This window comes from Bos javanicus, chromosome 23 (genome assembly GCF_032452875.1).
Source record: "Bos javanicus breed banteng chromosome 23, ARS-OSU_banteng_1.0, whole genome shotgun sequence".
In the NCBI taxonomy this organism is placed as follows: domain Eukaryota; kingdom Metazoa; phylum Chordata; class Mammalia; order Artiodactyla; family Bovidae; genus Bos; species Bos javanicus.
Window position 1 is genome coordinate 29527181 of NC_083890.1, and position 15592 is coordinate 29542772.

Genomic DNA, 15592 nt, shown 5'->3' on the forward strand with positions numbered 1-15592 from the left:
TTTGCGACCCCATGAATCGCAGCATGCCAGGCCTCCCTGTCCATCACCAACTCCTGGAGTTCACTCAGACTCACGTCCATCGGGTCAGTCATGCCATTCAGCCATCTCATCCTCCGTTTTCCCCTTCTCCTCTTGCCCCCAATCCCTCCCAGCATCAGAGTCTTTTCCAATGAGTCAACTCTTCGCATGGGGTGGCCAAAGTATTGGAGTTTCAGCTTTAGCATCAGTCCTTCCAGAGAACAGCCAGGACTGATCTCCTTTAGGATGGACTGGTTGGATCTCCTTGCAGTCCAAGGGACTCTCAAGAGTCTTCTCAAATACCACAGTTTAAAAGCATTAATTTTTCAGTGCTCAGCCTTCTTCACAGTCCAACTCTCACATCCATACATGACCACTGGAAAAACCATAGCCTTGACTTGACCGACCTTTGTTGGCAAAGAATGTCTCTGCTTTTCAATATGCTATCTAGGTTGGTCATAACTTTTCTTCCAAGGAGTAAGCGTCTTTTAATTTCATGGCTGTGGTCACCATCTGCAGTGATTTTGGAGCCCCCCAAAATAAAGTCTGACACTGTTTCCACTGTTTCCCCATGTATTTCCCATAAAGTGATGTGACCAGATGCCATGATCTTCGTTTTCTGAATGTTGAGTTTAAGCCAACTTTTGCACTCTCCTCTTTCGCTTTCATCAACAGGTTTTTTAGTTCCTCTTCACTTTCTGCCATAAGGGTGGTGTCATCTGCATATCTGAGGTTATTGATATTTCTCCTGGCAATCTTGATTCCAGCTTGTGCTTCTTCCAGTCCAGCATTTCTCATGATGTGCTCTGCATATAAGTTAAATAAGAAGGATGACAATATGCAGCCTTGACGTACTCCTTTTCCTATTTGGAACCAGTCTGTTGTTCCATGTCCGGTTCTAACTGTTGCTTCCTGAACTGTATACAAATTTCTCAAGAGGCAGATCAGGTGGTCTGGTATTCCCGTCTCTTTCAGAATTTTCCATGGTTTATTGTGATCCACCAAAAGGCTTCGGTATAGTCAATAAAGCAGAAATAGATGTTTTTCTGGAACTCTCTTGCTATTTCGATGATCCAGCAGATGTTGGCAATTTGATCTCTGGTTCCTCTGCCTTTTTCTCTAACCAGCTTGAACATCTGGAAGTTCACAGTTCACGTATTGCTGAAGCCTGGCTTTAGAGGAATGCAAATCAAAACTATAATGAGGTATCACCTCACACTTGTCAGAATGGCCATCATTAAAAAGTCTGCAAATAACAAATTCTGAAGAGGGTATTGGGAAAAGAGAATTGTCCTACATTGTAGATGGGAACATAAGCTGGTATAACCATAATGAAAAACCATATGAAGGTTTCTCAAAAAACTAAAACTAGAGCTGCTATAGCATATATGATTCAGCATTTCCACTCCTGGGCATATACTCAGACAAAACTATGATTCAAAAAGATGCATGCTCCCTTATGTTCATAGCAGCAGCACTATTTACAATAGCCAAAACATAAACACAACCTAAAAGTCCATGGACAGATGAATGGATAAAGAAGATGTGTTTTATAAACTTACATATATTATCATACTAGGTGAAGTAAGGATGAGATGGTTGGATGGCATCACCGACTCAATGGACATAAGTATGAGTGGACTCTGGGAGATCATGAAGGACAGGAAAGCCTGGCATGCTGCAGTTCATGGGGTTGCAAAGAGTCAGACATGACTGAGTGACTAAACAGCAACAAAAGTGAAGTAAATCAGAAAGAGATAAATACCATATGATACCACTTATATATGAAAAACCCTAACACGTCTGACAAAGCTCATTTGGTTTTGAGCTTCATGTCACCAGCTTCAACTCGCACCACAGTCAATTATCATGTGCTCCCAGCAACACTGTCTGCACTGCATTGCCTTGTATGGACCACGTTCCTTCTCATCATTCTGAGTCAGCTCTTTCTCATCCGTCTAACCTTGGTTCTATTGGTGACTTTCTTAGGAAAGTCTTCTGTGTCCTCTTTGACAAAGACAACCCTTCCTGTCTAGGCTCTTGGTCAATTGTTCAAATTGTAATATGGAGGATGTAATTACATTTATTTTGTTTAAATATTTAAGTTATTTAGTTAATGTTGGTCTCCCTAACAAGGTTTTCCTCTCTTGTGTATCTCTAGTGCTTGGAATGCTAAATATGGTATTTGTCAGAAAATGGATAAATTGGTTAATGAAAAGTGAAGGCAGGAGAGGATGATACATTATCTTCTTCCAAAAGTCCTCTTCCATTTTAAGAATAAAACTTTTTACCAACAAAATATTGTTGTAGCAACATGGGTTGGAAACATTGATCCATCTAATTCCTTCATCCATCAACTTTAGACCAATGGCTAGAAATTTCATTTCCTATAAAATGTCCTTTATTTCAGATGCTTTCTCACCTTAAATTGTTATCCTTTTTGAGCTTTCTCTAATCAACTCACTTCCAGTTAGTTTCATGTTTCATCAGCAGCTTAACATGCTTCATTGTTTCTACTCTAGTAACTAAAATCCATGCCATAGGCATCCATGCCATCAGCATCTAAAATAAATTTTGAAGGGATATGTGCATACATATAGCTTATTCACATTTCTGTAGAGCAGAAACTACCACAACATTGTGAAAGAAAGTGAAAGTGAAGTTGCCTAGTCATGTCTGACTCTTTGTGACCCCGTGGACTGTAGCCTACCAGGCTCCTCCATCCATCAGATTCTCCAGGCAAGAGTACTGAGGTGGGTTGCCATTTCCTTCTCCATGGAATCTTCCCAACCCAGGGATTGAACCTGGGTCTGCTGCATTGCAGGCAGACACTTTACCCTCTGAGCCACCAGGGAAGTCCATTGTAAAGAAATTATATTCTAATTTTAAAAAAATCTGCATTCAGGAGACCCACCATGTAGACTCCTTTCCAGTCTTCTTGGCTGGTTACTGCTCTTCTTCCTTATTATGTACTTCTGGCCATCTCCTCTTCTCTGTCTTCTAGTTCTGGGCTCTATATAGCTATAAACATATAATTTTCCAAGTATACCTTTAATTTCAACTTATTTTCCTATCTCTAGACTTACATATTTAACTTCCAACTAGACAGTTCTACAGTAGCAATTTAACACTTTAATATATTTTCTTACAGATGGCTTGATTTATGTACTGCATTAGAAACAGATACACAAAACATTATGCAGTCCATCAAGTGCAGAACTTGAACTCTCTGTGGTCCACTTGGAAGGCTGATCCCATTACTCCATTTGCCAAATGACGTCTTCAACTCCTGCCTCTGGCTTCCCTAATCTCTATAAACGGTGACCTTAGAAATCTTCATTGTATCCAATGATATTGGTGAGTGGATGGGAAAGAACAAAGAATCCAGGGCCTTGGCATACATTGATGAGACTGGGCAAAGGTAATGTAGTTTAGAAGCTGAGCATTATCAATATTTGTCTCTTTGGGGATCAGAAAGATTTTGGCAGCAGAAGAAATCATTTTGGCCTTAGAGACAGTTCCTAAAGTTACTCATTAGAAAAATACCTGGAGGAATTTTCTGTTGAGAAAATTTCCTATAGATAGGTTTGAGGAATGAAATCAACAATTAAACAGAAGTCTAACATTGATTTGGACATAGAATTAGAAAGATGACTTAAAACTCACAATTTTGTCTAGTCACTGCCCTCTCTCCTTATATAAGAATAGTTTGAAAAGACTAACATACAGCCATAACATGTTATATGTGTCCTTTTGTTTTTATTTTTCTGAGAACTTTTGTCATACAAATATACTGAAATTTAACAAATAATTTCATACACCTGTTGATAAAGTCATCTGAGTTGAGACTTGAAACATTAAACAGAGTCAGTGATTCTCTGCTGTACTCTTACCAATTTCTGAATCACTGAATTATGCAATTTAATTAAATAAGTGTTTAACCATCTGTGTTATAGTGTGTCATGCAGCAATAGGTAACCGTTTTCTCTTTTATAATTTACAGCCTCCATGTATGTTCAGTCAGTCAGTTCTGTTGCTCCATCATGTCCAACTCTTTGAACCCTGTTCACTGCAGCATGCCAAGCTTCCCTGTCCATCACCAACTCCCAGAGCTTACTCAAACTCATGTACATCCAGTCGGTGATGCAATCCAACCATTTCATCCTCTGTCATCCCCTTCTCCTCCTGCCTTCAATCTTTCCCACCATCAGGGTCTTTTTCAATGACTCAGTTCTTCGCATTGGGTGGCCAAAGTATTGGAGTTTCAGCTTCAGCATCAGTCCTTCCAATGAATATTCAGGACTGATTTCCTTTAGGATTGACAGGCTTGTTCTCCCTGAAGTCACAAGGACTCTCAAGTGTCTTCTTCAACACCACAGTTTAAAAGCATCAATTCTTTGGTGCTCAGCTTTCTTTATAGTCCAACTCTCACATCCATACATGACTACTGGAAAAACCATAGCTCTGACTAGACGGACCTTTGTTGGCAAAGTAATGTCTCTGATTTTTAATATGTTGCCTAGGTTGGTAATGGCTTTTCTTCCAAGAAGCAAGTGTCTTTTAATTTCATGGCTGCAGTCACCATTTGCAGTGATTTTGGAGGCCCTCAAAATACAATCATTTACTATTTCCATTGTTTCTCCATCTATTTGCCATGAAGCGATGGGACCTGATGCCATGATCTTAGTTTTTTGAATGTTGAGTTTTAAGCCAAGTTTCTCACTCTCTGCTTTTACTTTCATCAAGAGGCTCTTTAGTTCTTTACTTTCTTCTATAAGGGTGGTGTCATATATGCATCTGAGGTTATTGATATTTCTCCCGGAAATCTTGATTCCAGCTTGTGCTTCACCCAGCCCAGCATTTCACATGATGTACTCTGCATATAAGTTGAATAAGCAGGGTGACAATACCCATGTATATTGGATTACTTAAAAAATTCTGATCAATAGGAATTCTAGTCTGAGATAGTTCAGACTAGGTATAAAATGCCTTCTCTGCATACATTCTTTTATAAACAAAACTGGAATTAAGAGACCAAAGAAGATAGAGTAGGAAGATGGAAGAACTATGTGAGCTAGGTTAGAATCAAATTCTTTGCTTTACAAAAGTGGATGTAAACAATTTGGATGGTCTGTTCATGAACTCAAAATATCCTTTTATAACTTTTCAGTCTGTATCTCTATTATTTATTTAATAGTCTTATTTATTTATTGGTTGCACGGCCTGGCTTGTGGGATCTTAGTTCTCCAATCAGGCGTTGAACCTAGGCTCTTGGCAGCGAAAGTGCAGAATGCTAACCACTGGACCCCAGCGAATCCTATATCTCTAAATAGTTGGGAATGCTGGTATCCACTATAGTTTCAGGTCCAGTGACACTTCATGGAACATAGAAAGTGAGGAACATAGTAATTCTTGTCTATTAGCTCCAAAAATACTTCTGCAAAGAAAGCTGAGTGCCAAAGAATTGATGTTTTTGAACTGTGGTGTTGGAGAAGACTCTTGAGAGTCCCTAGGAATGCAAGGAGATCCAGCCAGTCAATCCTAAAGGAAATCAGTCCTGAATATTCATGGGAAGGAATGATGCTAAAGCTGAAAGTCTGATACTTTGGCCACCTGATGCAAAGAACTGACTCATTGGAAAAGATCCGGATGCTGGGAAAGATTGAAGGCAGGAGAATGGGATGACAGAGGATGAGATGATTGGATGGCATCACAGAATCCATGTACATAAGTTTGAGCAATTTTCGGGAGCTGGTGATGGACAGGGAACCTTGAGTGCTGCAGTCCATGTGGTCGCAAAGAGTCGGATATGACTGAACGACTGAACTGAACTGAATTACTATTCAATAGCTTTCACTTAGCATAAATTTGGTGATAGGTAAGGAAAACAAACGATGAATTCTTCATATTTCACTGGTATTATATCATATTCTATCACATTACAATCTGTGAAAATGAGTATAGAAATCAAAAATAAAATAAATAATAAGGAAAAATTTTGAAGCTCAATTTTCTATGACCAGAAATTGAAGGGAAAATAACATATCAGTGAACAAGAAAGATATTCTTGAGATTGTTTTCATGCTGCCTCCATTTTTAGCAATCTTTTGGTAATCTTTTACAGGTTGTCCATTTGAATTTTAAAGCATCTTTGGAGTCAGAGTTCACAATTTATCTCTGTTAATTAGTACTCAAAGCATTATTTGTTTTAATTACTTACTTGCTTCCTTGCTTGGAGAAAAAGAAATCATGATATACTCCTAATATGAGTTAACATTTATTTTTCTAGTTGAGTAACCCTAGCCCTACACTCAAATTCTTAAAATAAAACAGCATAACAACTTTATTGTTCACTTTATAATATGTTAATTTACAGGAAACATGCAGATTAATAAGCCTTAGTATTATCCAACTGTATAATATATGCATATTTGAGGCAAATTTCTGTATCTGATTTTATTCAAGAACACACAAGAATACGTAACCAAATAGTTTTATCAACTTATATCTCCCACACAAATTCAACATTAAGATTCCAATGGGGCTTCCCTAGTGGCTCAGTGGTAAAGAATCTGCCTGCCAATGCAGGAGACACTGGTTTGATCCCTGATCCAGGAAGATCCCACATTCCATGGAGCAATTAAGCCCACTTGTGATAACAGGAGAAGCCACTGCACTGAGACACCTGAGCACCGTGACCTGAGAGAAGCCCCCACTCGCCGAAACCAGAGAAAAGGCTGCCACAACAATGAAGACTCAGCACAGCCAAAAAAAAAAAAAAAAAAGATTTTGTGGATAGTGTCCTATTTATTCAAGTTTCCCTTACATTACCTTGTCACACACTGTTAACACAACTAGACTGGAGTTTCCCATTTATTTTTCTTTATATAATGCCTTCTGTTTCACAAACAGTATACAATTAGAAAAGCAGTCTAATTTCACATCTCAACTTTCTCATAGCCTTTTTATTGATGCCTTGGAAGAATTCTCTAGATTTCTTAGGGTCAGAGTCTCCTTCTGATCACCCTCCTCAAAGCCCCTTCTACTTCCTTGTTCCTCAAAGTATAGATCAGTGGATTTAGTACAGGAGTGATCACACTGTACATAATGGCAATAATCCGCTCCTGGTCCATGGAGCTACCCGAGGCAGGACGAATGTAAGTGAAAACAACAGGAGCATAGAAAAGAACAACTACCATGAAGTGGGAGGCACACGTGGACAGTGCTTTATGGAGCATGCTGCAAGAACGGGTCTTGAAGAAAAGATAGATAATAATGTAGAAATAGGAGAGAAGGGTTAGAGAGAATGGGCCCATGGCAATGGTCCCTGTCACAGAATGAAGTAGCCATTCATTGAGGTCAGTGTTTCCACAGGCCAACTCCAGCAATGGCTTAACATCACAGAAGAAGTGATGGATATGGTTGGAACCACAGAAGTTTAAGCGAGAGGTCATTACTGAGTGCAGTAGGGCATGGAAAAACCCAATGATCCAGATAGTGACAGCCATCTGGGTACAGACCTGATGATTCATGATAAGAGTGTAACGAAGTGGTTTGCAGATAGCCACAAAGCGGTCAAAGGCCATCACGGCCAGCAACATGGCCTCTGTGCTGCCTAAGAAGTGGAATAAATGAAGCTGGCTTATGCATCCCAAGAGAGAAATTGTTTTGTGGATAGACAGGAAGTTCTCCAGTACCTTTGGCAGAGTCACTGTGGAGTAGCAGATATCCAGACATGACAGGTTTCCCAGGAAAAAATACATAGGAGAATGGAGTTTTGGATCAGAGATGACAACCATCATGATGACTCCATTCCCAGCCACATTGACAATGTAAATTGCAAGGAAAACCACAAAGAGAACAGGCTGCAGTACCTGGATGTCTGTCACTCCCAGGAGGAGAAATTCAGTGACTGAGGTTTGATTCAGCATCACTTGAAAGAAAAGAGAAAATAACATATGGAATGCTATCTCTCATGGGAACCAGAGTCCTGCAGCTGAGGATTTCCCATCTAGACAATAATATTTTGAGGGAGAGCATTGTTGTTGTAGGGCTTACCTGGTGGCTCAGGGGTAAAGAAGCAACCTATAAATGCAAGAGACATGGATTCAACTCCTGGGTCAGGAAGATCCCCTGGAGGAAGAAATGGCAAATCTCTCCAGTATTCTTGCCTGGAAAATTTTGAGAACAGGGGAGTCTGGAGTGCTACTGTCTATGGGGTTGCAAAGAGTTGGACATAACTGAGCACATACACAAAGTTTGGGAAACCTGTGAGTGGAGAAGAAAAAGATTTGATGTGACCTCAATAAAAAAGTGAATAAACTAGGCAACATTTCTAGGGATCCCATGGGACGTTCCCCTTTATAGCTAGAGAATATTTTGAGAAATCATCTAAACTTTATTACACCTTTACTGAAGGCTGGCAGCAAGGAATTCAGAGTAGCTTTCCTTAATAATCTTGTGTATTTTGTATATTGTTAAACGTTATCACTCCTGCTTAAGATACACATGGTATGCCAAACATTATTTTTGGTTCTCTACCCACAAAACAAAAGTGTATCAAAAATCATTTGGTGGAAAAAACCTTTTCCTAACGTATAAAGAAAACAGCAGTCAGATTTTCTGTATTAAATAATTTATTTCACTGTATCTTTAGAGATTACTCACTTACTTTGATGAACGTCTAGAGGTATGGCACTAAAATGTAGGCAGTAGAGAGCCTTCATAATCCACCAATACAATGTCCATCATTAAATGGGAAACCAACTGTAAGTTCTCGGTATGTAAATTTAATACTAACAAAAATCAGAGACTATGGGCAACTTTGAGCCTGTTTCATTCTCCTACCTGATTCTGTGTTCAAATTTATAGTTAAGAAAGTTGACCAGGTTTACACTTCTGAAAAATAAACAGTAGAAAACTATGAAAAATAAAAAGTGGAAAAATGTTTGAAGTGATAGTTTATGTTGGGATTATAGTATAAGCTCTTCATATTCCAAAACCTCTTCTTTCTGAAATTCTTCCTTTTGTTTATGATCCATGGTTCTTTAGATATATAAAGAGGGTGAAACCTGAGAGAGGGTGACACATGAGAGAGGGTGTCCCCTGGGTTTGAGAGGAGTATTGTAAGAATAAACAAGATACCTTTCTATACCTGCAGTATAAGAGAATTCTCCTTGGGGAATTCCTGTCTTGAGTTCCATTTTTTTCATTTTTCCTCTTTTCTTTCCTGTTTCTCTCTTAGTTTCAGAACCACAGTCAGTACAATTCTCAGTGGCCTCAAATTTTCTTAAATTATCTTTCATTTCCTGGGACAAAGGTATGGATACACTTTCTCATCTTGGGACCTGCGTTGGAAAAAGTATAAAATGGAAGGAAATTGGGCTATGACATTTAAGGCATGAGGGTCAGTTATATTTCTTTAATCCATACAGAAAGATGATTATCTTTAAATATGCCCCTCATTTATTACTGAGGCTCTATGGAAAATAGAGGAATAGGGAAAAATAGTAGGGCTTTCTTTTCAATCTGACTTTTCACTGTTGGTATTAACACTAAATTATTTCCTTTAATTTTGGAATTCCCAAGCTCACATTACCCTCTAGGAGAATGAAGCTGGTCTCTCATTGTGTATTTTTCAGTTCAGTTCAGTCACTCAGTTGTGTCCGACTCTTTGCGACCCCATGTTTACAGCACACCAGGCCTCCCTGTCCATCACCAACTCCCGGAGTTCACCCAAACGGATGTGCATCAAGTCGGTGATGCCCTCCAGCCATCTCATCCTCTGTTGTCCCCCTCTCCTCCTGCCCCCAACCCCTCCCAGCATCAGAGTCTTTTCCAATGAGTCAATGCTTTGCATGAGGTGGCCAAAGTACTGGAGTTTCAGCTTTAGCATCATTCCTTCCAAAGAAATCTCAGGGCTGATCTCCTTCAGAATGGACTGGTTGGATCTCCTTGCAGTCCAAGGGACTCTCAAGAGTCTTCTCCAACACCACAGTTCAAAAGCATCAATTCTTTGGTGCTCAGCCTTCTTCACAGTCCAACTCTCACATCCATACACGACCACAGGAAAAACCATAGCCTTGACTAGACGGACCTTTGTTGGCAAAGTAATGTCTCTGCTTGTGAATATGCTATCTAGATTGGTCATAAATTTCCTTCCAAGGAGTAAGCATCTTTTAATTTCATGGCTACAGTCGCTATACCCTTTAGGTAAAAATATTCTATCTGCCTTATCCAAAGGATATCTATATGTGTTCTGACATCTATCCAAGCTTTAATTCTAATTGTAAATGCCATGTCCTTTGTTCATCTTTCTATTGCAAGTCACTGTTTTTTTTTTTTGCTATGCAGAAGTTCATTGTATATTCATCACATAAGTAATTTCTTGTTCTACTCTATGCTATGAATATAATATAAGTAATAGCAATTATTTTGTGCTCTTTGTGTAAGTGATGTTTCTGAGTCTATGTATTTGCATTTCCATCCTTTCTTCTATATGTTTAAAGTGATGCCAAATGTGCTGGAGAACTTCCTGCAGAAGACATTCATCTCTATGACTGGTTCCTTGACCCAGTTCTTTATCTTTGGCTCTCTAGGGACAACTGGATGCTCCTGATTGGTGGTCAAAGAATATGATCACTACTGAATAATTGTTACCCTGGCTGCCACTCACTCCCAGACGGTACTTGGGGCTGGTGGGCATAGCCTGGCTCTTTGGCTTCATGGTAGATGGATTGGTTGTGGCCCTGGTGGCCCAGCAGAGGTCCAGTGGCCCAATCACATTAGCCAATTTTACTGTGACTTCACGCCTTTGTGAAGACTGGCCCACTCAGATCCTAGAGTGAGTGGTCCAGGTGACAAAATTCATTCATTTACTGTGTGGTTATCTTACTATTCCTTTTGGACTGATTCTCATATCTTATGCCTGGATTGTGGTGATTGTATTGGCAGTTCTTGCTGTGGTCAGCAAGAGAAAGGCTCACCCACATGGTCCTCCTACCTAGCTATAAGGTTCACATGTTGTGAAATTCTCACGGTCTTTTACATTACAGTCTCTGCTGCTCATCCCCATTCAGGTTGTTAGCCTGCTCTATCTGATGGTCACCACCATCTTCAATCCTCTGATCTACCCTCTTGGGAGCAAGTTGGCTCATTAAGCACTGAGGAGGCAGCTCTCATAAGGAAACTGACACACTTGACTTACAAAGGAGGGTGTTGATATTTTCTTTTGGGAGTGCAGATTTCTCCACTAAGAGGTCTTCCAAGAATGTTTGAAAAAGCATATCTTTGTCTATTCTCTTGTTCCCCTCTAATCTTTCTATGGTTCCTCTAAAAGTGAGGCAAGTATGGCAATTTTTAAGTGTTAGATTAAATTTTTTATTTGAAATTCTATTATTTCTCTATTAAATAGGTCATGAATATTTTATATAAAAAACAAACACAAATAGTATCCCTAAAAGAAACCTCGAAATACTATTTATTTATAGCATTGTTTTATGACATCAGAATTGCATTCTATGCATATGTATAAATAACAGAAGTTGCATCATTAAGTTTATAATCAGATTTTCCAGTGAAAACTGTTAGGGCAATTCTTTTTCAAGATCAATGAATACATACTGGTTTGGCGGAAAAAAGCTGAATGAACTTTGTGGCCAATTCAATGTTTTATTCTTTTGGGCTTTATAATATGGCTAAACATGACACTCTTAAATATTCTTTTGTCATTGGGAATTTTTAGTTGTATTTCATTCTTTCACTGTTGTATTCCATTAGTTGTATTCCATTCTTTCACAAACATTGTTTATTTCCAGAATTTACTTCAATGTGTTTTTCGTGGTTTGATTGCAATGTCTAAGTATATGGATATTTTAAAAATATTTAAAGCTGAATGCACTTCACTTATTCATTTTAACTTTTTGCTTTATTTTTATCTTTCTACTGTAGGTCTTTGTTGGTTATCTATTTTAAATATAGCGGTGTATACATGTCAATCCCATCTGTCCATTGACTAATGAATGGATAAAGGTGAAGTGGAACATACATTCAATGGAATATTACCCAGCCATTCAAAAGAATGAAATAATGCCATTTGCAGCAAAATGAATGGATCTGGAGATTATCATACTGAGTGAAGTTAAGTCAGCAAAGACAAATATCATAGAATATCTCATACAACCTAGAAAAAGATGTGAATGAACTTATTTACAAAACAGAAAGAAACTCACAGATTTAGGGAATGAATTTACGGTTATCAGACGGGGGAAGTAAGGGGAAGGAATAGATGGGGAGCTTGGGATTGTCATTTTAACTTTTTATTGTAGAAAATGTCAAACATTCAGAGAAGTAGAGTTGGTAGTGTAATAGACCCTTATGTACCTATCACCCAGCTTTGACATCAATGCTTTGCCAGTATTGTTCCTATATCTACCATTCCTTTTTTTTTCCTGGAAAATTTTAAAGAAAATTTTAGACATTGTGTATATATTGTGCAGGTAGATTCTTTACTACTGCACCACCTAGGGAGCCCATATTGTGCTGTATAAAAGATGTAATCTTGTATTCCCAGGGCGAATGTTTATTATGCTTTCAAATTTATGAAGACATTTTTATTCACCATGCCATGATGATATGTCCCACAATTATCAAGATAGCACAAAAACACAAATTAATAGAACATTCTGAAAAATAAGGCATTAAAAGGGGAAAAAGTGCATAGGACCAGTTTCTATTCTCTTACTTATGATGATGATACTGGTGTTACTGATGGGGAGAGAACTGAAGATGGTAATTTGTAAGGTGACTCTGATGACAAAAAGATGATATTGACTAAAGCTGATGGTGATGATCTTCATTACTAAACTGGTGATAGAAATGGCAATAGTGATCAAAATGTTGGTAAAAATGGGAATAGATGATCACATCTCAATAGTATTATCTTTACAAGGCAACTTAAAGAGCAGCTCATCCAATCAACTCTTAAGAATATTATATATATTGCTATTGCTAATTGCTAATATACTTAATTATATATTATAATGTAATGTATATTATACTCCTTTGACATATTACTGATATAATGTTTTGAGATAATAATATAGATAATAAATAATATATATACCTATAGCTGGAATACATATACAAACTTGCACCTAGAGTGGGACCTAGAAGCTAGTTCTCCAAATTTCTATGTAGTGTTATATCCAATATACCATATCATGCTGTGTGACCTGTGAAAGCTTTGGTGTTAACTGCTCACTTTATCAGTGTGGTGTTGAAGAGTGTGATTTCCGTCCCCCCACCCCCACCTCCCGCAAAAAACACTTGTTTCTTGGAATTATTCCTAATGCCATGAACTCTCTATGCCCAGAATCCTTTTCAGGGATCTCTTCACTTCCTTATTTCTTAGACTATAAATGAAAGGATTGAGAGTGGGGGTGACCAGGGCATACATGACAGCAGCACCCAGCTCCCCAGAGGCATGAGAAGCTGACGGGGACTTCAGGTAGCTGGCAAAGACTGAGCTGTAGAAGAGGATGACCATGGAGAGGTGGGAGCTGCATGTGGCCAGGGTTTTCTTTTTGCCCTGTGCTGATGGGATCCGAGCTACAGCAAGGAAAATATGGGCGTAGGAGCTTGTGATGCAGAGGAGAGGGCTGATTCCTAAGAGTCCTGTCAGAACCATCATCAGATCCTCATTGAGGTGGGTATCAGAGCAGGAAAGTCTAAAGAGTGGTCCGAAATCACAGAAAAAGTGGGGAATTTCTTGATTACTGTAGAATGAGAGCTGGGATAGCAACAGGGCATGGACAAGAGAGATAGAGTGGGCCACTCCCCATGACCCACCCACCAGCAGTGCACATCTGCAAGGAGTCATTAGGAGTGCATAGTGCAGGGGATGGCAGATGGCAGCGTAGCGGTCAATAGCCATGGCAGTCAAAAGCAGGTTGTCCATATCAGCAAAAACTGTGAAGAAATATAACTGGGCCAGGCACTCAGAGAAGGAGATCAGTCCATTACTGGTCCACAAAGTCTCCAGCATTTTGGGCGCTGTGGTGGTAGTGAAGCAGAGGTCGACCAGGGAGAGCTGGCTGAGGAAGAAGTACATGGGGGTGTGGAGGTGGATGTCAGCGCCAATAGCCAGCAGCAGTAGTGAGTTTCCTAAGAGACTCAGCAAGTAGAGGGCCAGGAAGAGACCAAAGAGGAGCTGTGGTTTGTCTGGGTCATTGGACAGTCCTGAGAGGACAAAGTCAGGGTTCTTGCTGCAGTTCATTTCAGGTCTTGATGGGTTATAAGAAAAGAATCAGCATGAAGAGGATTCACTACAGTTAGCTGCTGAAGTGTATTATAGCTAACCTCGATGGTTCTCTTTTCAGTTGGTTTCCTTATACCACAAATATGAGGAATGAAGAAAAGAAAATCAGCAATGAGAGAGACAGAATTTGCACTTTCTGAAGGATGATCTAAGTGAGGAGGCACAAAGATGATGGAATGAGAGGAACACCAGGAGGTTCCTCGAGTTTTTTAAGGGTGAAAGAGCTCTGTTAGTCTTCGTATTATTGGATGGCATAGGTACTTGTTAATGAATCAGTTTTTATTACAAGAACATGAGCCTACTAAGGCAAAGACTGCATCTCAGTACTTAGCTTAGTGCTTGGCACATCATAGGAGCTTGGTGAACGCTCCTACCCATCTACACAGTCACTACTTTAGTTTAAGTTATTGTTAATGACTAGAGTCCTGCTAACTTCTGAGCTGCTTGAATAGTCCCACTCTTGCCTCATTCAATATATTCTCCACACTGCCACCAGAGTGATCTTTTCAAAAAAGAAACTCTGATCATGTCTGTTATTTGCTTAAAAACAGATGTCCAGAGAAGCACTGGGCTTGTGAAGGAACAAAAATCCCCACCTATCTAACAAAGCTCAATCTGTCTTGACCTCGTGATGTCTCAGCAGCTTCATCTCACACTACAGTCCCCTCATTCTCTGCTTGCTAGCCACTCTGGCTGCCTTGCATTTCTTCCTGTGCACTATTTCCCTTTGCTTCATTCTGAGTCAACTCCTGTTCATCCTTTCACAGTCTCAGATCAATTAGTGACTTTCTTAGGAAAGTTTTCCCTTGCCTCTTTGATTAAATCAAACCTACTTTTCATATGCTACCACACGTAGTACTTGCATAGAATTGCTATAGGTGTCATACGAACAATGTTGTTCATATTTATTTTGTTAAAATATTTATTTAAGATATTTAGTTACTGTTTGGAGAAGGCGATGGCACCTTGCCTGGAAAATCCCATGGATGGAGGAGCCTGGTAGGCTGCAGTCCATGGGGTCGCGAAGAGTCGGACACGACTAAGCAAATTCACTTTCACTTTTCACTTTCATGCATTAGAGAAGGAAATGGCAACCCACTCCAGTGTTCTTGCCTGAAGAATCTCAGGGACGGGGGCGCCTGGTGGGCTGCCGTCTATGGGGTCACACAGAGTTGGACACGACTGAAGCGACTTAGCAGCTTAGCAGCAGTTAGTGTTGGACTCCCTCACGGAGCCATAAAGTGCATTAAGGCAAAT

At 39.4% G+C, this 15592-nt stretch overlaps 2 protein-coding genes across 2 annotated transcripts; both read right to left on the reverse strand.

The window, feature by feature from the left end:
- Positions 1 to 7022: 7022 nt before the first annotated feature.
- LOC133235900 (olfactory receptor 12D2-like) lies at positions 7023 to 8036 on the reverse strand. Its single transcript, XM_061397683.1, has one exon. It carries the CDS (start codon positions 7974 to 7976, stop codon positions 7023 to 7025), a length of 954 nt encoding a protein of 317 aa, XP_061253667.1. The 5' UTR covers positions 7977 to 8036.
- A 5327-nt stretch (positions 8037 to 13363) lies between these two features.
- Positions 13364 to 14306, reverse strand: LOC133235902 (olfactory receptor 1361-like). The gene has a single exon (XM_061397684.1). The coding sequence runs from the start codon at positions 14291 to 14293 to the stop codon at positions 13364 to 13366; it is 930 nt and encodes a 309-aa protein (XP_061253668.1). The 5' UTR covers positions 14294 to 14306.
- Between the last annotated feature and the right edge of the window lie 1286 nt (positions 14307 to 15592).

Bases quoted from the DNA above. Each gene is read 5' to 3' on its own strand.
- LOC133235902 (XM_061397684.1), bottom strand. From the start codon at position 14,293: ATGAACTGCAGCAAGAACCCTGACTTTGTCCTCTCAGGACTGTCCAAT.
- LOC133235900 (XM_061397683.1), bottom strand. From the start codon at position 7,976: ATGTTATTTTCTCTTTTCTTTCAAGTGATGCTGAATCAAACCTCAGTC.